Source organism: Grus americana, chromosome 4 (genome assembly GCF_028858705.1).
Source record: "Grus americana isolate bGruAme1 chromosome 4, bGruAme1.mat, whole genome shotgun sequence".
Classification (NCBI taxonomy): domain Eukaryota; kingdom Metazoa; phylum Chordata; class Aves; order Gruiformes; family Gruidae; genus Grus; species Grus americana.
Window position 1 is genome coordinate 67,953,030 of NC_072855.1, and position 23,263 is coordinate 67,976,292.

Sequence of the window (23,263 nt, forward strand, 5' to 3'; positions counted from 1 at the left end):
TCCATAGAACTTTAGCAATGCTTCATTTTAGCTTTCCTTCATTTGGAATTTGCTTGAAACAAATAGCATATGTAACGTAGGATAAAGAGGTACAACACGTGTTCTTGGGGTTTTTTTCCCCTCAGAATTTTAAAAAATAGAATCATAGAATCATTTAGGTTGGAAAAGACCCTGAAGATCATCGAGTTCAACTATTAACCTAACACTACCAAGTCTACCACAAATAGTCCTCTCACACTCCTTTAGCTTTAGATAATTCAGTAAATCTTGTATATTGCATAGGAATTATTTTTTAATCCATAAAGTTAAGTTTTCAAATTTTAGAGAGGATTATTTTTTTTAATTAGTTCTAAAGATAAGAAATCTGAGGATTACTAATTAACCCAAATAGAGCTACTTGGTATTAAGTATCTTGTTGAACCAAGTCTCAGTGCTAAAGTGTCACACCATCTTAAACATGAACTTATATCCACTATGTTGGTTTTAGTATTTATATAAAAAAGTCAAATATAATGATCTATATTATAAGAATGTAATTAAATAATTACCTTTAAATGCACACGTCTCTTTAGGAAGTTATACCCCACTGCAATTGTTGATCAGATAATTGGGGAGTAAGTTTTGTTAAACATGTTAGCTGATGGGTGGTCTTGAGAATATTAATATTAAAAGATAAAATCAAAGAATAGAAGGAGATAGAATGAAATTGGTTAACCTCCCACTCTGTTTGGAGAAATACTCCGTTTCAGTAGAAGCTAGGTTTTTTTAAGACCATGACAGCTTTTGGATATCTCAACAGCCAAATAGTTTGTGGGCATAGGTATGACAAACTTTCACAGATTTTTAGAAAAGCCTTCTGGTTCACCTGAGGTTTCACATTAAACTTATTGTGAAGAGGAGTGCAAGAGCAAAGGAGTAAATACCTCAAACCTTTTTCCGTAAGTCATGCAGCTGTGCTCTGGGGAACCTTCAGAGTGGAGTGGGACAGGCTTCTACAGAGAAAACGGATTCTTTTCAACTAAAGAGGGGTTGTCCCACAAAATCTGCCTGTGAGTGGTGCAAGCTTATACAGAACTGAGTATAGAGTAATGATTAAGATGACAAAGAAAAAGTTATTGGAGAATGCCAATCATGTTTTTTTCCAGATCTATTGAGCACCATTTTAGTTTATACTTTTCAAACTTAGCGGTTGTTATTTAGTATCTATAGTCATATTCTTGCAGTAACAGAAATGGTGTGTTTTCAGAGGTTAGAATAGTCAGCACTGAAAATCAAGTTCAAATGTATTGTGCCAGCTTTCTTTTTCGTTCCTTTTCTGTAAGATGTGACTAATATTTATTATATATTTAGAGAATTAATTAGCCCTTTCAAAGTTATCTGAAACTTTGGGTGGAAGGTGATATCAAGGTACAAATTATGAGTGTGAATATTTAATTTTAGAACAGTAAAAATTGGCTCAGAACTTTTTTGGTAGCAGACTGCAAAGGAGAAATAGAAGAGAGACAGGCTAGTCTTAATGGCCGTACTCTTGAGGAACGTTGTTTATTTCTGGTCTTAACAGTTGGGTTTATGTACAGGAGGCAGTGTTGACTAGCTATTAATTTATCTGAATAAAGAATCTGTACAATAGCTGTAATAGCTATTGAGAGGCAATTAGTTAAATCTTAATTTCCTCCTGTGGCTGAGATTTGGGGTTGTTGGCCAACAATACTGAAAACACTGTAGCCTTGAAAAAATTTTGACAGAGCTCTGCCACTTGTGGTTGCAAGAGACCTGGAATTCATAGACATTTTGTCTTTTTCCATCTGGGATCTGGGGCAGCAGTCACATTTTTAGGAGATGAAGAGTATTTCTTGACAGTCTCCAGGACCATTCAGAGTGAATCCCTTTCCTTTCTACTAGCATAAATTGTTACAGTAATCTGTTGTATTCTGATTTATTGCCTAATGCTTTATTTTCAGAGAGTTGATCCGAACATCATTTTGCTGCGGGGGAAGCATAAAGACCGTCGAAATACATACATAATACAAGAATACAAGAGGTAGGTTTCATTTACCATAAATCATTGAACTTTTGAGTGTAAAGCTTGGCTCAGAATAACTCTTGCATTGTTTCTTACATGTGCAATTTGATATTCAATAAGTGTCTCAAAATAACAAATAAATCTTAATGTTTTAAAAATATTAAAAAGACTTGAAATAGTAATATCTAAGCTTCCAAATTCCTGCAGTATCATTTGATAATGGTGACTTAGACAAACGGAATTGTACTAAATCCCTTCTAATAGATAATGAACATCTATGAACAATTTAAAAAATGCCTTGTATACAATTAATATGAACTTCATAGGCTTCTGTTATCATTTTATTGGAAATCAGGTTAATATTTGAAGGATAACAGACTCATATTATCTTTAAAAAAAATCTACAATCCATCAAATAAAACCTAATGAAATGGAATGAGTAATTCCTGATATTGCAACTAAGGCTACAGCCAGTTTCTATAATTTTCATTCTCATGGACAAAATTTTCAGTTCAATACTTTCCTGATGGAGAGTATAAGTCTGTATCTTTAAATGTAAAGATTTGTTCTAGCAGTTATGTTCATGCTGGACCAAATTTCTACAGTGCCTGGGATTAATTAAATAATTCACTAATGGTTTTGGGTCCACCTTTACCTGAAATCATTGATGACATATTTGTCGTCATGCTCTGGTCTAATGAGTTTTTTAATTAATGTAGCTTTAGTATAGACAAAGGCCTACAAGTTTCAGTAGTTTAATGAAGATTGTTGACTAGGCATCAAGAGAATTTAAATTTCATCCTTAGTCTTGAAGTGTGATAAATCTGGCTAACGCTGAAAAAAAAAAAAGTCGTCAAAATATGGTGAATACTGTGTCAGTTTTGGAGTACTTTTGTTACACAATTGCTGCTTTCTCAAATATTTAGCTAACGAGAAACATTTCTTTCTTTGACAAATGCCTTTTCTGTAATAGAAAGCACTCTGTTGAAAGACTGAGATGGTTCTGCATGAGTATTGTGGGATAACTGCACAAGAGTGCAGCAAAAGCAAGAACTCTTGTGCCATATTGCCTTACAAGGCAGGAATCAGTCCAGAGTGGATGTAATGTTAAATTAGGGCAAGAATGTAATGTTAACTCGGGAAGTTGCAACAGCACCTTGACTGTCGTGAAGTGATTTCTTATTAGGGGATATTTTATTTGATATACATCACCTTTTTGTCTATTTGTGAATGAGTTCAAAGTAGTTCTCAAGCTTTAAGATATTCTCGAGCTTATTGGTTGGAGTCATTTAATATTTTTTATACATTTAATTCAATTAAAGTAGTTAAATAAGAGATATATAGTTAAAGATAATCAACCAACAAATCAGTGCAGTACTTATTTGATAGAATGTTCAAACTTAGTTCTGATAGATAACATAGCCGATAAGAGAAATTTCTAATCTAATGGATGAACACAATTTTGAGAATCTGGTTTCTTGTTAAATACATGATTCAGTTTCTGGGAATGTTCATCAGTATCTGCTTAATTCTTTTCTCTGAATCACTTCTGCAAGTAAAATGCCAGAACGTTTGCAAAAAATAGTCCCAAGTCCTGAGCATAGATACAATCAATCCGTTAGACATTTAGAATTTAGGTATAATATTCTTCTGCAGACTAATTCCAGTGTATTCATATCTATTTACTTATGTAATTTCTCCTTTAAAGGTAGTGTTCAACGATTGGGGGCGTGCATGGTAGGATAGACATAGTTGAGGGAGGAAGGCATGCATTCTAATGATTGAGATAGAAGAGTCATCTTTTACTAAGATTTGGATTCTGCTAGGAGGGAATGGACAGGTTTATCTAAGGGTCTGGATAGCTCTGAGCAAACTAGGTAAGGGACTCACAATTGCTGCTACTACAACACAGTAGCATACAATGTGGCTTCAAGTAGTGCATAGTTTGATACAGAGGTGGAACTGCCACTGCCGACGATCCTGACTGCTGTTCTGCTACTGGTAGTACCCAATGCCATGTCCAGTAGTGCTATCAGCAAAAAAAGTCTGTAAGATGCCTGGGTATTTACATTTATCACATTTGCAAATAATTCACTGCAATGAAATAAAAGGAAGACTGTTATTGTTCATATCCCTAACTTTCCCTTCAGGGCTTATTATCCTATCAATCCTTTCTTTATAATCCTTCATTCCATTTCAATTTTCTTTGCCATTTTTCAGACCCCTAATCTTTTCCCATCAGTCTGTCCGCTTCCAGTTCCACAGTCTTTTCACTGTTCTATCCTATCTGTTTCACTTTGTCCATGGATGAGGAGATCGGGAGGAGTTAGCAGTACTCTTCACTGGAATAAATTGGACAGATTTTAATACATTAAAACCAACAACAACCGCCAAAACTATAAAGAGTAGTTAAAAAGAGGAGCCTTCTGCTTGTAACTTATCCATGGTCAGAAGAAAATGCAAAGGCTAGTCTTGCTCTGCATTATTTCCTACTAATTTCAGAAAGTAGTACAAAGGTTACCCAAACCTTTTTTCTGAGAAGAGCTGTCTTTTGTTCCCAGGTTGGATGTAGTTTAGGAACTATGTTCATTGTACTGAAAAGTTATTGTTTGTAGCTGGATAAAATTGATCAAATCAAGTAATCTGTAAAAATCAATCAGTTTTGCGTTGCTGCAATAGCCAGCTTGGTTATGATTTGCAGAGAGCAAAGCTATTTAATGGCTATCATTTGTTTTAAGATGTGGACCTCAATGTTGCATGGACACAAAATGCTAAATCATGGAGTGTATAGAAACTTATTTTCACATTTTATTTCCACATTTGGAAAAAAGTGTTTCTTTTTCCACTCAGGAATATGAGTTTCACAAAGTTTCTTCTCTCACTCTGACAGGGATGAGTTTAAAAGTCTTATTTTTATTCAATGCATATTCTACATACACTATTGATGAAGTAAAATTAGGCAGTAACATTTATCAATTTATTTTGAGGTTTGAATTAATGATGTGGAAATGTTGAGCTTTTTCTTATGTTTGGTCTCTTCTGGTTTTGCCCTTGTTTCTGTTGAAATAATACAACTATTCATTAAAAAAACCCAACCCACAACTAAAACTCTCACAAGCAAAGTAAAGCCTTATTTTGATCAAGTTGTAACGCACGTGTAAATCGCAGCACTTGCTGTTCTGCGTTTGAGCCTGCCATTGCTTTCTCCACTAGTTGAGACTCCAATACTTAAAATGCTCTTCTTTTTCATACATTAAAATGTAACTCCAGCCCATCAAAGTATTTCCTTGGGAAGTTGTGGTTCACTACAGTACGACCAAGTTAATGTTCTAACCTGGAAATGAAAGGAAAGCAGAAGCTGAGCTGTTTGAGAAACATTGGCACGGCAAGGGATTACCCTGTCTCATTTTCCCCAAACCACATTTTTCTGCAATGACGCTTCCAGTGAGAGTCCCCACCCAGGCAGTCCTTCTCCCAGATGAGGTAAAGGAAGCCACCATCAAGCTGAGCTGGGAGCTGTGGTAGGCTTCTCTGAGTTGGAAGCCTCTCTTCATTACATCACACCTGGCCATATTTCAGAGATTAATGAACAGCATCTTGTCAGTTTTAATATATCGCAGTGCTTTAGTTTACATTGACGATGTAATCATAAATTCCCTGGGCTGTGAACTACACCTTAAGGACTCTCATGGAGTTCTAAGAAGGCAAGAAAAAGAAACGACTATAAACTAGAGAGTGTGCCAGTTTTGAGAAAAACCTGCAGATTTTCTAGGACATTAGGTTTCAAAAGAAGGATTACACACAGACTAAACAGAGTAGAAGTCATAAAAATTTAAAGACATCACAAAAATAAGATCTTTTTAGGTATGACAGAATACTAAAGGAAATTTATACTGAATTATACCACCCAAGCAGACCCATTAATTAACGTAATGAGAAAATATGTTCCATTTCCATGGACCTAAGCGTGTCAGGAAGCGTTTGACACTTAAAAGGGGGAGAGGTGAAAGCGTGCACTTCACCACTCCTGACATTCTCAGATTTTGGCTTATCTAGTCACAATCATGTTTGGGCTGCTGAAGCATTTAGATACATACTAATCAAGAGAGGGGAAGAAAAAATTACTGTAAGTGACCAATATGTCTAAAAAACTGTAAACACCTTTTGTGCTGCGTAACTTTTGAAGTTACATCTTGTATCTTGAACATTGGAGAGATTATCATATCACACTAGGAAATCGTGAGTGAAAAGAAGCTTTTTATTGTCAAGATATAATTCTGAAAATGATGTATATGTGAAACTTTTAAATACATATGCGGATGCTATGTGTTCATTCCAACTGCTTATACTTCTAAAGCTGGCAAGTAGGGCAATTTGCAGGATCAGGAAATAAAAGCCAGACTTTCAAGGTTGTTCAGACATCAATTTTCCGTGCAAATGATTTTAAAAATCAGGTTCTAATTCCTTTTCTCAGAGTTTTATTCTGTTCCCGTTATTAAAATATTCCCCTGCATATTGCTTGGAAACTCTTATGGTCATTCCTTGATAGAAGCAAACTGAAAAAATTACTTTGATCCTTAGGGATTTTTTATGATGCAAGTACCCCTAAGACACATTCTTTCATTTCATATCTGTGAGGTAATGGCCACTTGACCTTAAGAATGTGATGTTGTAGGTAGCGTCTTCTGCAATGTGTCGTGTAATTTTTCAATTTGGATAGCACTTTCCCAGGTGTTTCCATCCCTGTGGATTTGAAGAATTTTTGATAGATGTGACTACCCTCTGCAGATATATTCTTAGACTTAATATGTTGATCCATATTCAAGTGAGGCATTGCTTTAGTGTATTTTAATAAATGTTTTAAACATATATAGCTGATGCTGAAGGGTTTTCTAGGTTACAAATAAGTATAATTTTTATGCATGCCAAATTGTAAGAGTTAATTACACTTGTGTACATAAGTGTGCACATCAGATACAGTTCAGTTAATTATTTGATTTTTTTCAGATTAAACTTTAAGTTTCTTTTCACTTGTTAGTGGCAGGAAATGGGCCTGCAGATCCCTTTTCTCTTTTGTGCTAAGCAGTTTACATGCTGTGTGTGCAAAACTGCGCCATAGCCAAAATAGTATTTTAAATATTTGGTCACCATGAATCAACAGAAAGAAGGCCAAACCTCATGCTTTTATGACCACATTAAGAAGCAGGAGGTAAGTAATAATAGCTAACCTATCTGTGCGGTTGAAATTCAAAGTAGCAGTTGTTTTATAATAGTAGAAAATATAGGATACTTAATAGTAGAAAATACAGGATATTTAATAGTAGAAAATACAGGATAGTTGCTAAGGCAGAAAATGTAGGAGAATTTTATGTTTAATTGAAATCGGTGAAAATATTTTACATAGGCAAAATCCAGTTTATTTACTTAAAGCATTATCATATATTGCACTGTCATTTTATAGGAGCGCTAATTACTACCCTGATTAGGTTAATTGGAATGTTTGCAATCCAATGACTATTCATTTGTTTAAAATCTTTTGTCTCTTATAGTTGTTGTGCAACATTTATCAGCATTACCTATTTCTGAGGAGAAACTTGCTGGGGAAAATGTGCTAATAATCTCATTATAGATAATTGGTAGAAAGTTCTTTCTGAGCAGGTAGCTTTCAAAATAGGCAGAGGATGGAATCTGATTTGCATGGGTTTACTCTTTGTAAAAGGGTTAACAGTAACTGTTAATTAATCGCTGTTAACTTGATCATTTTCTGCTCTGTGGAAGGTATTACTTAGGTTATTAATGATACTAAAGATGAGTCTTTGGCCATGTCTCTACTGCAGTTAGCGGTGACTGCGGCACATTGTGTAAATCTCCGAATGAGGTGTCAGCAAGCACTTTAGGAGACTGGTCGCAGCTAAAAATAGTCACGCAGAGCTTCACAGGCTTACCTGATATGTTTCTTTGCTTCCCTAGACTTCCAGATGCCACTACTAGGCTGCTGCTCATACTCAAGGTGGCTTAAAGCTGTCTCCCAGATCTCTGCACAGCTCAGTAGTCACTGAAAACTTCAGCAAAGACATGTCTTCACTTTCATTTCCTTTTATAAGATAGAAAACACTTCAGCACTTCCTGTTACCTGTTCAAAAGATGCATGAAAGGATTCATTTAATCTTGTGGGGTTTTAATGTCTTAGTGCCATAATCTGACAAATCTTTCATTTTGAGCTCTTTGTAGGGGTATTCATTTGTCAGGGAGCTGAAGGTCAAAACTTGCAATAATAGCCACACGCTCCACTGAAGCCCATTGCCGTCTGAACTTGCCTTCCTAAAGACTCTGTTAAACTTAATCAGATTTTAGTCTCTCTGTGGGTTGGTATACTGGCACCACTGAAATCACAGGCAGAGCTCCTATGGACACCAACAGATCTGGATTTACTCCGTGATCTTTTTTGGCAGGTGGATTTTGAAAAACAAAACCAAAATAACTTCTAGTTCTCAGGTGGCAATTTTTATGTTTGGGCTGTTTTCTTAACAGTTCCTGTGATGGCTTTTTGCTTTTTCTGTTTAGTCTTCTCTTGTAAATCTATGCCTGTGATATGAACTGGGGCTTTTATCATATGTAGAATAGTAATAATTCAAAAATCCCTAATTATTCCCTATAAACAAACACTTTGGGTCTTGTTCCTAAATTCTTTTACAAAACTTCTTGGAAATTTCAGAGATGCTCTGCCACAGTGAGGGGTGAGTGAAGAAGTGCAGAAGAAGAGGCATTCTCAGTGCTGCCTGTTGAAAAGGGATCAGTCGGAAAAGCAGAGCGTAGAGGCAGAAAAGGGAGATTGACTCACCGGGAGGGAGGAAGAACTGAAGCACTGGGTCCTGCTTCCTGGAGTGCCTATAACTAATTTGTTAAGCAGAACGAATTTAGTGGCCCTTTCCACTTTCAAGTAAGCTTTCTAGGCCAGAAGATTCTGACTCTGTTCTTCTCTCTCTTCTTTTGACCCACTGATTTTTATCATTTCTGGCTGAATTGTAGCTTGGATTCAACCAGAAGGACTGCAGTCAAAGGAACTTCTTGGGAAGTAACCAGAAGAATTAGATCCACCTCTTTCTGAATTGTAGTAGTGTTCTTATCATTAAACTGGCACCACCACCCATGAAGTTAATTGAGGTGCTGACTATGACTAACTTTTCAGGATTCTCCAAGGTCTCAAGCAAGCTTTGGCAGTTGTATGTCTTACCTGGATTGCTTTTAGAAGGAGATAAACATCTATCTCCGTATTGTTCAGGTACTTCTGAGGATGTATGCCAGCCAGAAAAATTTCTAGCCAGATTAAAAGGTACGTAGTGAGTTCAGGTGCCAGGAAATTTAAGTAGTACTGGAAACTGGGTAGGTGGTATTGTTGTTTGGGACTCAGAAGGGTTTACGTGCCTGGGACACACTTTGGGTAGACATCAACAGCACATAGTTTGAAACCTGCTACCTTCTTGGAAGAAAAAGTGATCCTAAACAAAACAATCCAGTCCAATCTGTGTGTGACAGACATAAAAAGTAAGATCGTAAGAGTGTTCCATCTGGGGTAATTTCAGGTGAATTCCGTACCAGGTCAGTCTGCAGTCTGAGCATATACCTGAGTGTTATGTGATGTATTTTATTTTTAGGCTAATAAAAGAAGTGAAGAATTTGCAAGACAATAATAAGTTCAGAAAATATTAAAATGACAGTTTATCTGCATACTGAAAATCTGCTAATTCTACAGAAGTTCCATCATAAACAAAAAGTTGTAATTATAAATGCAAAGTAAATATGAATCTAGTAATTCACAGGGGGCCACTTAGACTCAAGTTCATCTTACTACTAAGGTATTTAAATAAGAAAACCCAGAAAATGTCAGACAGCTGTATTCTTTGAAATAATTTTAATAAGCTAACATGGTAATGAGTTTACTGGTTCCATCCTGTTGCCTATATTCAAGTCTCTGCAACTCAATCACTCACTTCACTATAATTTTTCTCTTGCACAACCATCTTGAAAACTAATTTATCGTGTACCTTTGCATTCCTTGTTCGCGTTGATCTAGAATCAAACAGCTTTGAAGAAGTGCGCAAATGATGCATGAGGTATTACGCATGTGTGCATAGCTGCAGGTTTGTGTTACAGATCTAATAAGCAGCAGATATATGTAGACTGTGCAGTTATACGTCTTGGAAACCTCAGGGTTAGGCTGACATAAGTGCCTTCTGATGGCTTGCTAGGTAAGATCTAGCACGAGGTTCTCTAGGGATGAATTTCTTAAAAAAATAAAAGTAGGTTTGACCACATTTATTTGATATTACATTCATAGGTGTAAAATAGCAGTTTATAGTTTCACTTGTCCATTTCCCTTGCTCTGGATCTGACTCCCTGATCAAGAAATTCAATAGCTATTAAAAGCTGCAGCTGTACTAACAATCTTATGCTTTATAGAAGGCATTTTGCAGCTATTACTTTAGAACAGGCGTTCCATGCCAGTACAGATGTTGCGTCCACCTTTTTCATAAGCACTTTATCTGCACCATGGGCATTGCATTTCTAATGTTTGCTTGAAATTGCTAAACATGCTCCATAGCTGTAATTTATTTGGGCTGGTGTAGTTTAAAGACCCGAAAGCTGTATCTGCACCTGTTTTATTCATCTGACCAGGAAAGCACTAATTCCACTGAATAAGAGTTTGTAGAGTTTGGATCTCTTCTTTATAAATCTCCTAAACCAAATGCAGCCCTTTGATTCACATGTTCCCCTTCCCTGAAGTGGAAATAGCTTGCATATATATCACCGAATTTCAATTTTCTAATATTGAAGGGAGAACATACTGCTTGATCTAATGGAGGATCGGCATACAACTCCCACGTTCCCTACCTCAGTTAATCCATCTCTGAGAAATCAAATGTACCTAGGGAAAGGTGAAACGTGTAGAACTGTGTAACTGGAGCAAACTCTGTTAGTATGATGACACTGGTTTCATTGTGGAACGAGATGACATACTCTTCTGAGTGCAATGTATTTCGAGTGATATAAAATGAGTGAGAAGGAAAAGCAACTACTTAACCAGATTCACCTCCTGACAACACTGATATCAGTGAGTTTGTACTAATGTAAGATAAGCAGCAGTTGAAGGCTGCAATATTGGCAAATAGCCTAAGTATTAAATGATAAATTTTAAGTATTGAATGTTGAAGCAATATAAAAGCCATGCATTCAACTGTTTCAGCCCAAAATTTTGGAATTCAGACAAAATCCAGGAGTAGTTCTAGCTCTGAAAGACAAAAAAACTCAACCCCCCCCCCACCTTTAAAAAAACCCCCAGAAACCACCCCAAACCAAGCAAACAAGAAAGCCACTGTTCAATGAGGTTTTTCGAAACCAAAGCTATGTCCCACTTCACCCAATTCTGCCAGAGATGTATGTCATCTGTAGACATGTCATCAAATATGACTCAAACCAACCCTTCCCCCAAAATAAATAAATGCAACCACATAGACCGAAATGATTCTTTGGCATTTTCAAGATTCTACCCTACTTACTTGTGGTGCATTCTTAATTTAGAGTTAAACCAGGGTTCGATCTCTTACTTAGTGTTTTTGTTAAAATAACTTAGAAAAACAAAAAGCACTTGTGCCATAATCAATCTTTTTAAAAACTTGTAAACATGTAGTAAATTTAGTGCAAGAGAATGGTGAAGCAGCATCTCTCTAAGAAATCAAGTAAAGAACAAAAGACTTAAAGAATAGAGCTATACATGGAAGTAAAGAGAAAGCAATAAAAGGACAGAAGCTTATTCAAAGTATATATTTTGGGAACGGTGATTAAATACTGAAGCAAAGATATTATTGGTAACTATAATACTAAAATTAAATGCTCCAGAATTGTGCATTTAGGCTTTGAATTGCCTTTGACAAACCACACAAGCCTTGTTCAAGAGGCCAGAGATACCTCCTTTGATTCATGTAAAGGCAGAGCAGAATTTGGCCCCTCAGGTTTAGGGTGCCATCAGAAGCTCTAGATAGAGTTACAGTCGTGCTGTACACAGCTGAGTGTATATAATTCTTTAAGTAAAATTCACGTGTTATGTGTTGTGAAAGAAATGAAAGGTAGCTGTTAATTCCAAGGCTTATAAATATGTCAGTGGGTTTTCATAATGTCTTAATAAATTACAAGAACAAACTCAATGACTCATGATGTCACCAGAACTACATGCTGCGCTGTATTTATTGTAATTATGTACTATACCTCACAGAATTCTTTTACTATATAAGTCCCGCTAAAAAATCTAAATAATCCTCATTGATTTCTTCATTCTATTTGCTGTTTTTCAGCTGTTTTCTTATTCTGAGCCTTTCTTCAAATGAAGAAAATTTTTAAGAAAATATATTTAAAAGAGCATTGCTGCAACTGCTATATTTATTCATTGAAAAGCTGAAGTAAAATACAGTTTTCAAATATCCTCAAATTTGGGTGAAGTTCAAATTTTCCTTGGATCCTAGTTCTCTGGCTGGCCACCAGCCCATATCACTAATGGTATAACTAGCTGAAAAACGGAAAAACAATTTCATGAAAATTTCAGGATTATTTTGGCTTAGATCTGAAATGTAGAGATAGCATCAATGTCATAGTGTCCGTAATGCTTCATTCTTTAGTCTAAAAAATAAACGCGGGATGGGCTGAACACTTTAGGTAAGTTAAATGTGTAAGACAAATTCAACAGCATTTCAAAACCACTAAGGTAAACTCAGTGTGTGAAGAAGCCCTTGGCTCTTTAGTGCTCCCTGTCCAAACTGGTTTTTACTCTCACAGATGTAAGCTGCAAGAGTAATTTGCATTTAAGTGTCGTGATTAAATGTTCTTTTTGTATCAAAAAAATATACTGACTTGATATATCGAGTTGGCTCTGCTCCCACATATATGCTTAGGTGTTGATTTCAATGGAACAGAACCTGTTACTTAAGACGGGGAGAAATGGAAAGAATTCCACACTGCATCCATTGTTTATGGCCCTTATTTAAATCACTGGAAATGGTACATCTGAATTTAACACACGTTGATTTGACGACATGCCTCTCTGAAGATATTAAATAAACAGAACAAAGAACTGACCCCCAACGTTTCTCCCATTGTTTCTGAGCTACTTCTCCAAAGTATCTATACTTGAAAAGCCTGTACATGAAATCCCCTTGTTCAAGCTGTGTGTACGTTCACGTACTGCTTGCAACTTAACAGGTATCTCTTTTCAATAAGGAGGTCTTAATTTTCACTCTCATTTATCCAGAAGCAAACAGGAAACCCCATTCCAAACTTCCCATTCCAAAAATAATAGCAGTGTTCAGTCACATTTTATGAAAGCATCTTAGAATTTATATAAATAAAACTAGTGTACATTTCAAAGAATATATAAAATGCTGGCGTTTGGCTTTTACTGCAAAGATCAAAGAGCTGACTAAAATTAAAATTTCATGAATTTTAAATTATGCATTTAGTCATAACAAAAATATTAAAAACAAAAAAATTTAAAGCAGCAGGTGTACCTTATATAGTAAGATAAAGTTTAATATATTTTATTAGCTTAAGGGACACAGAATAGCTATCTATCCAGAACTTCAGGCATGCATTTACATAAATATATTAAATTAAGAAAAGCAATTATACACTTAAACATCCTTTTGTCTAAAAAAAATCATTAAATCCACAGATTAACAATAAATCCAACTCTATGCATTTATCACTTCCAGATACAACTGTTCCATTTCTCAGATATTACACAAATACATTTGTTAGAATTTATATGCATTATACATATATTATATATTACATAATAGTGTGTATACATACATGGTGTTCAATAATATAATAATAATTTGTACTTTTTATAGCACTTTTCATTTGAAGAGCTCAAAGCGCTTTACAAGGACTGACTTCACTAATTTTCAGATGGAAAGTGGAGGCACAAAGATGCAATTATTTCACGTTATTTGGAAATATTCAGAATTTGTGACAGGCAGTAACTGAATTCTATTGCTGTGAACTTCAGCCATGCTGTCTCCCTAAAAAGAAATACAGATATAGCATATGTAGTCTACGTAGGTAGACTTGCAAAGGCTTGTAAGGTCTCAAACCAAGAAAGCACTTAATTATATTAATAACGTTAAGCACATGACTTCAGTGAGACTCATATGCTTAAAATTACTTGCGTGCTCCAGTGCTCTGCTAGATTGGTGCATGTATATGCTTAGTACTATAATACAGTTTATAGAAGATACTTAAACATAGTTTGCATGATATTTTCTAAGCTATTTTCCCACATTTCAAATGTACATACAGTACCTGACAGCTACTATAAAATAAAACTAATTGAAGAGAGGAATATCACAACAGTAATGTTCTCAAGTGACAGAATTTTGTTACTTCCTTTTCTGCTTGGCTCCCATTACAATCTAATTGTTCTCGAAAGGGAATTGAAGTTTTAATTCTGCAGTATATTTTGTGGGGGACAGCTCCTAGCATTTCTGGATAATTGACAGGGTAGGGTTACTGCTTCTGGTATTAATGGAGATCACTACAAGATAGATGTGGTCACTTAATACCAGATGGTTTCTGGTCTCAGTATATCTTGATATGAATTAAGTTCATTCTGCACACCACTTTTGACTCTGCCTAGAAGGTTTTCCTTTTAGCCGCTCCTCCTAGGAACATTCAGAAAATGGGATTTGTTTGTTACTGCCTTGTGATGCAAACCACCTTTTTGTCCTACAGCAAAATGCATCCTACAATAAAAAAACCCAACCAAACAAACCAAAACCAGCCGCCCCTATCTGCCTTCTTTCCACCCAAGAATATTGTGAACACAGCCACTGCATATATTCACGTGCTTTAGCTGGCACCTGCTTTCTGAAATTTCCTGGGAATTTAAGCAATTTTTCATTTAAATATTTTTTCACTTCTGTTTTCATTGCAAAATGAAAACAAATTGGAAACTCTCATAAACTGTAAAAGGAACTTAACTATATAATACATGGGACCCTACTGATCACTTACAACAGCTGGAAAGTTGGGGTTTTTATCAGTAGAAATAAAACTCTTCTCCAATAATGCAGCTTGCCATTTGTGCACATTCTTAGCAATGATTTCTGACATTTTTGATTGTGGAACTCAGTGTGTTTACAGTAGACAATAGGTAAAGACACATTAAATGTATATAACAGAATATAATTTTTTTGTGGATTCCTATAGCATAAGATGATCACTACAATGGTATATTTTCAGTACTGAGAGCTCTGGTAAGCAAGCGTGTCACTTGGCTTTCAAATCAAACTGTATAGTGTAACGCGAAGAAAAATTTCCTATGGAAACCTTTTCTTTGGGTTATGGGACAACATGATAATCTTTTGCTAATATGTAGACCAAATTAGTAATTATTAATAACTCATGAGTGAGCTGAAGGAAAAAGGTTGATGTGTCTGTTGAACCACTCGCACAGTGCTATAAAATAATAACGTTTCTCTTTTCCCAGATAAGGCATTATTAATACTGATTAGTCAGTCTGCCCAGTGTCAGTCTACGCAGAATTAATTGCTGTGCTAAGATTGTTTGGGTGTTGTGCATTTTATAGCACAATAAATTCTGTGTGCAGAGTGGTAACTGAAATCAATGAGTGCGAAGGCAAGCGGCTGTCCCTTTGCCTAGCACACGTCTCTAGAACGCCTGCTCATCTCCTGCCCCGTAATCGCTTACGCCTGTCATTTCACTGCTGAGGACTCTCATCGCCTTCAGTCTCACTAGCCTTATTAGTAAGGGTGACAACAACATTTTATGATTTGTATGTAGTCTCGATTGAAATATTACACCATCCCTATTAAATACAGAAAGAAAGGTTTGAAAATGTGCCTAACGCTGCTGAATTCAGCCTTTGTGATACTGGGCTCAAACCAGTCGAGGGAACTCTTCCGTGGATGTTTGTGAGCATCTGTGGGGGCAACTCAGGGCCCCGTCTTACTACGGCTATTTCATAAAATGGGGCCACTGACTTGGTATTTTAATTACTTTCCTGCTTAGCTGCATACGCTTACATATTTGAAATAAGCATATACGTGTGTGAAAGAGAAAAAACGCGAGCTGATTGCTCAATGTTTTTAAAGAAGTATCAAGAAGTCTGTCAGATTTAATAGACGCCTTGTGTAACTGCTGGCAATACCTATAAGGAAACCCAGGAGGACTGGATGTGCTCCGTACAGCTTTAAGTAGGATTGCTCCGTACGGCTTTACGCAGGGCTGAATCTGCAGTTTTATTCCAGCAAACCTTGGTGCATCTAATGACTGCGGATGCAGACACGGCGAGGTCATGTGGGCACTGATGTCTGAAGTTAAGATCTTCTGCCAGCTAAGTGGAGATCTTTTAAGGACTTAATCCTATAACTAGTGAAGTCAATAGGAGATTTTCAGTCGACATCAATGAACTTTGAGTCAGGCCCTCAAAGATTAAAGTTAATCCCGTACTAAGCTTTCAGGTGGCTTCTGCTGTTTCACACCTATATCCTAAGAAGTACATGTGTCTTATTTCACTGAATTGCTCTGCTGTTGAAAACACGAACATTTTAGCAAAACAGTCTTCACTTTTTTCAATGTTTCTACGATATTTTGCACTGAAACTACTTATGGCAATATTTATCAGTTTTCTGTAGCCAGAACCCAGATTATTTGGTACGTATTTTCTGCAAATTTGGATTAGAGTAAATTTAAAGGGTTGGTTGCCTTTTTGTTGAGACTCTTAGTTAATTTTCTTTAAATGACAAAAATAAAATATTGGTCAATTTTTAATATTGCAAAATGGGAAAAATTAGTTCTTATTTACTTCATGACTACCTTCTGTTTTTTCTGAGACAAAGATAACCTTTTAAGTTGGACAGAAGATCAAAATGGTATCATTCCTAATTAAACTGATACAGAGTTAAATTAAAGGACAGTAAATTAAAAAGCATTAATGTCTTTTAAAGGATTTACATAATTAAGGAAAAATAAACGGAGCAGGATGTCCTTGGAGTTGATTTTTTCATGTAGACCCAATCTAATAAATGCCTATTTCATGGCTAGAAGTAGAATTACAAGTACGAATATTTATTTTTACCTTAATGGGACTTTACACCTGTGAAAAATTACTTGTTTGTGTTTTCAGAATTTCTGGTTGGGTTTTTTTTTTTCATATTTGTACATGAAAATATCCTCATTTCTAACCCCAAATTAGAGAAAGTGTATACTGAAAAGCAACATTTCATCATCCCAGGAATATCATTCTGCTTTTTACTTGAGGCACCTGATCATTGGCTGGAATCTGGTAACTTTGGCATAAGCACAGTGACTGCTGAGTGACCGCGTGCTTTCTCCCTTCCTCCAGCTTCAGTCTCTCTGTGGCTGAGCTGCTTGAGCCTGCTACTCCTGAACTGTAAATGCCCAGCTAAGATACAGTTTTTGAAGTTACTATTAAATAACAAAGTTGTGTAGAATGATCAACAGATAAAAACCTCAGCCTGCTGGGAAGCCTCTTTGATGCACCGGGCTATTAGGCAGTTTCAAAAATAAAAAGTATCACCGGCAGCAACCAGGGATTATCGGCGTTTGCTGTGGTTCTAGAAAGGAAGGAATTGCAAAGCCAAAATGTGGAGAAGCAAATGAAAGGAGGGAGATAAACAGAGGTGTCATGTTGGCAATATAGAATTTATACTCTTATTTATATAGAACTTACTCTTTGTTTGCATGAAATAGAATAACCTGTGAGGATTTAAAGGTACAAAGGGTTTGCATCTGTGTCCCTGACTGTTAAAGGAAGAAATTTATTTCCTTGAGGGGGAGGGTTTGAGTTAATATTTCTTATTGAACACATTAGAAAAATGAGTTTACTGTTTTTCTGAAAGGGAGTGAAATAATTTGGAGCTCATTTTACATAACATGTTTTTGTCTCCCTACTTATCTATGGAGTAAAGACGTTTCTCCTTATATTCCAATAATACGCCTTCTTTCTGATCAGTGGCATTTAAAAAGAAAAGGGAAGTTTCCTGTCCCAAAAGAATAAAATGAGGGTTGAAAACTAGCAGACATCAGGAATAGAGTTATGTTTCTTGCAACAGGTATATTTGTTCTCTTTTAACAGTAGACAGCCTCAAAGAACGCCTGAAATGTACAATGTGTTGGGAACAGAGAGGCAGTATCTCCGAATAAAGGAAGAAATGAATGGAATAAAAGGTTAGGGGAGAGAGAGACAGAGACAGAGACAACTTGAACACATACATAAAATCCCTTCTGGAGGCCCTTATCTAATTGCCTCATTTATCTAGTTTCATTTATAAGCTCAGTTTTATTCTGGGACACTCTCGGAGGTTGTGTGAGAATGGCTGCAGAATGACCTAACTGGCAACGGGCTTTCTACAGACCCCTTTTTTTTTTTTGTATGCCAATTCTCAGGGCAATTACTGCAGTTGCCCTTTTTATATTAGCATCTTGGGTGGCTAGGCCTGGGGTTTACTCACTCTTTTTAATAGTATAATTTCTTTTGATAAATAAGAGCTAGGATTTTTTGTGGCTTTTTTTTTTTTTTTAGAATACTTCTTTTCCACTGGGACTTCCTATGTACCCATGTGGGCTTAATGCAGATGCTTGCTTTCACATGATATAAAAGATGATTTAAAAATGAAGCAAAACACTTTCCACAAACTGTCTCCCCTCTCCCTCTAATCTTCACTTAGATTACTTCTTAGTTTTGAAATTTTGATGGAATGATTCAAACAGATTTTTTTTTTTTTTTTTTAAATAAAATAAACTGAAGTATTTTGCTTCCAGTTTGAAAGCGATTTTCTGGGTGCAGCACAGCCGATGTGAGGTTTTTGCCATCGATTCGAATGATGCCTGGATTTAATTCTTAGCTTTTTACTGGAGTTTTATTTTCACTAGTAAACTAAATTGTCTTTATTATTAAGATCAAAACTCTAAGATCATTGTTATCCCTTCTCTACATGACTAAGGCATAAATATTACTGGGGATCTTCAATTTAGGTACCATCTGTGGTATTTTTTAAGTCTCCAGGAACTAAGCAATGAGAAAAGAACTCTCACATCTCCCCAGCTGGTTGTTGAAAATAATGCATCAGAGTGGGGTTAAAGTTGGGTTTATTTTTAAATATATTTCATTAAAGAAAGTGTTAAAGATGTTATCTCTGTCGGATATTTAAATGTTGCTAAAACACTTCAGCGACTTTCTTGGTTTGCCGATTATGAAGAGTGTAATAAAACTGCGCTATTTGACAGATTTAGACAGCTGGCTCATTCATGAGAAGTTCACATTTTTGTCACCCACGTTGAATAAGGAAAGATTAGATGCTAAGGTCAATTTACAAAAATGGTTGTCAGGACATTTTTTAATTGTAAAACTTTTTTGTGATGGAATTCAGGGAAAAGACTAAAGGCAGAAAGCAGCGGAGACAAAGAGCTGCTATTAACCTACAGATGCTACCGCAGGGTTCATTTTAAGATTGGTCACACTGCTTAGCCAATGAAGTGTTCGTGTGACTATAAGGGACCACCCTTTTCTGGGGTGAGAGGGCAATTTGGTCTTCATGCTCATTTAATCCCAAGACGTCTTTCAATGGACTGTCAGTTGAATCTACATTGTGCAAAATTATGCATGCACTTTTTAATGCAGACCATTGTTCTCTGAGCACTTAACCAAGATTTCTCAACCAATTTCCATTTGGCATGAGGTCACTGGAAACCCAGGCAAACATATATGGAAGGCAAATGTAGTTTTCTGTTCCTCTGAGCTGGAGTGCGTAAGACAGAGAAATGCAAGTATCAGGCTGTACTTTCAGATTTAATACTTAATAAATGAAGACCGACAACTTTCTATAAAGGAAAATTCGTTGCGTGTGACTGCCCCGGAGAGGTAATTTTGCTATTGGAGAGTAATATGGCAAAAGTCTTTCAGATCTTATTGCCTAAACTGTTGTAAATTGTTGACGCATGAGCAGCTGCTTATGAGAACCATAGGATGTGCACGCTGTGGCTACTCTGCTTGCTTTTCATTGGCAAGATTTTATAAGAGCCAGGTAGTGCAAAGGAAATCTGATAGTCGGTAAGTAGTGAGCAAAGAAACTGCTGATAATGCCCTAGAGCTGGAGATAAGAGGGCACCAGTTCTGAAGATACATCTGATTGGACTATTAATACTTTAGAAAACCTGACTATAGCATGTACACCATATTTATTGATACATTTGCAAAGACTCAATTTTATGTTAGCTCTTCAAGGAACATGTACATTTAGAACCGCCTTTGGCGAGAATAGTTATACGTTTTGTACAAGTGACATCTTACACAGCCAACACATGCTCATGTGAGCGCTCGTCCAGGGACGTTCCGTTCAGTGTGAAATCGGCAGCAGTCTACTTGTGTATAATCTGGCTCGTCCTGTTACAGTGAAAATCCCTTTATGAACACTTTTAACATATGCTGGAATTTTATTATGATTGGTTGGCGGTTGTTTTTTTCATCCGTCGTAAATGAATACAAGTTGACACAAGGATACATTTCTAGATTAGATCCACAACACATTAAAGAGTGTGTTTGCTCTCTCTTTCCCCGTCTTTCCAATTAAGTTGGTGAAAAATGTAACTTTAGTATTTTACAGGACATGGTAAAGCTGTCTCATCTAGGTGATGTCTATATTATAAAAATAAAATAAAATAATATAAATATGTAACATGAACCCAGTGCCCATCGTTAAATAAAATATATGATAAAAAGCAGACCTTCTAGGATGACTGGTTTTGAAATATGCGAATATAATTTAATTATTAAACACTTGAAACAATCTTGATATTAAGCTGCGATAACCAGATTTTTGCATCTATGCTAGATAAAGAAATGCGTAACATTCTGTAATAGAGTTACATTGATGAAGGTGAAGGTTACAGTCTTACAATGAATTGCCTAGATAGGAATGCATTAAGGAGTTCTGAAATATTGTCTCATGATGTAGTTCCGTTCACCTTAGAAACTGTTACAACTGGATTTTATTAAGTCCAGCAGTTTATACAGCGGTGTTTGAAAACTGCTCTCTTATTGCTAGAACCAGATAGGTACAGACATGAGATTTCTGGGATGTCAAAGAATCCATTTAGACATCACAAAAGTCCTTTGATGAAAATGTGGTTTACAGTGGAATTACTTTGTAAACTATTTCTCATGAAGAAATAAATATAAAAAAAAATTCCACTAGCTGTAAAACCGTATTTGTGATAGTGCGTGCATGTGTATGTGTGCACGTATTGGATATCGGCACGTCTGTGGAGACGTACAGAAATATTTACACACATACAAAGAATTTATCTGCACATTTGTGGATATTGTACTTAAATTAATAAAGTAAATCACCGGTATTTGTTGCAGGATAACAGTCTTTTAAAAATGACAGGATTCAAAACAAATGCCCGTTGAAAGTGAAGTTTCCAAATAGTCCCAGAAACTATACAATATAGCTGGTTAGATCCAGCAAATAGGATGTCATGTCTAGGATCTGATCAAGAATACCTGCCCTTGTCACTCTTCGGATGTTTCTATCCACTTGTTCACACTGGGGGCCGAGATAGCCTTTTTTACATAAGCATTTATTAGGCCTTACACAGACACCTCCATGTCGACAGGCTGGATCACATTTTGCTGTGGGTAAAAAAACAGCGATTTCCCAATTTGTTTAGAACATCACAAACCAAAAAGACGCAGTACACATTCATGCAAAGCCTTTCTAAACTTGTAACGATAAATTAAAATATATAACATTATACCATATGTTATGCCAAATGTATACCACTTATAAATTAAAAAATGATAAATTAAATTAAAAAACAAAATAGAAAGGATGAAATATTAGAAGTTTTGAAAGCATATTTTTTAGTTTTAGAGTATTAGGTGGAGGAAGTAATTTTGTATGTCTGAGAGGACGTCACCCAAGACAGACTGAAACTCAAACAGCAGATTTTTGAAAATGTCCAGTTCCCATATTCATGCTTGATTTTGGAGTGCATAGAAGAACCACCTCAAAAGACTGTAGGCTCCAAATGTCTTACATTTGAAAACAGGACAATCAGCACCTCTAGATCCTTAAACAGTGGTGCTCTGCCTCATCCCATTTCTTATGCTGGCAACCCAAGAAAGTCCTGAAGTTGGTGAGACATTTGAGCACCTGGCCACCTCCCAGATAGCAAGTTCTGAATCTCAGTACACTCCTTTGTACATGCAGAGTTCTGCACTACACGCTTTCCTTAGCAGAGCAGATTAGAATTGACCACAGAGATGCGCTCCTTTGGCTCTTGAATCACTTATGCTTGGAACAAAATTTAATTGCCTTTAGAAAAAAAAGAACCAGTGTATTTTTTTCTACAGCTTTTATCAGTTAGTTAAATTTCGAAATTTTTCCCTCTCTCTTTAGCAGATGCCTGACAATTTACCTATAGAGTTCTAGGTTAATCAGCTTGCTTACATTTTTCAAATATAAATGCTATTTTAATATGTAGCCAGTGTTAGCAAAACTAGCAGTCAATAACTAGCTGTAGATGCATTTTCTTCTGGGGTAGAGTCACAGCACTGTGATAAATATAATGTATCTTTCTTTTTGCAGACATTTTGTTGTTTAATGTTAGCTATTACAAGAAAGCTATAATCTTGATTTACAGATATTTATAATACACTACATGAAACCAGGCTGCTTTATTTTATTCACGAGTTTCTTAATTACCCTGGGAAGAAAATTATGTCTCGTAAGGTAATTTTTCTTATTTAAATTACAATAGTAGCTTAGAACATCTCTGTTAAGTGCTGCGTGAGATACAGGGAGGAGAGATCCTCAGTCTGCATATTTTCTCTAGCTTTCTTGTATCTTGTATCATCCTGTATTATCTATCATAGACCTGTAATTTTTTAAACAAAACAGATTATTCCAGACCCATTTACATTCACACTGGAGACATTTTTTACTTTAAGTTCCACTCAGACAAGGGCTGTAGAATGGGCCTCATTCACTACATCTAGGGAATATCTGACAGATGAGCGAGGACAATTGAAGTTGGGCTGTTTGGCCAGATTACCTCATCCGTTTCTCCAACCTGCTTTTGTTGCATGGCTGTCCGATGGTCAGCTCATGAATCTTGCCAGTAAGAGATATCATTAGTGATTTC

The 23,263-nt window shown here is 36.0% G+C and overlaps 1 protein-coding gene across 3 annotated transcripts in view; it reads right to left on the bottom strand.

Annotated features, from left to right (window-relative positions):
- Window positions 1–13,458: 13,458 nt before the first annotated feature.
- HHIP (hedgehog interacting protein) overlaps window positions 13,459–23,263 on the bottom strand; it is an 81,757-nt gene continuing 71,952 nt past the window's right edge. Inside the window, exons 13-14 of one of the 3 annotated variants that reach the window (XM_054825317.1) lie at window positions 21,625–21,749; window positions 13,459–20,750 (exon numbers count right to left, since the gene is read on the bottom strand). In XM_054825317.1, coding sequence (XP_054681292.1) covers window positions 20,736–20,750; window positions 21,625–21,749 — 140 coding nt within the window. In that variant the 3' untranslated portion in view covers window positions 13,459–20,735. Of the gene's footprint in view, window positions 21,750–23,263 lie in introns of all 3 variants that reach the window. The other 2 variants (XM_054825318.1, XM_054825316.1) reach the window with 2 other exon arrangements.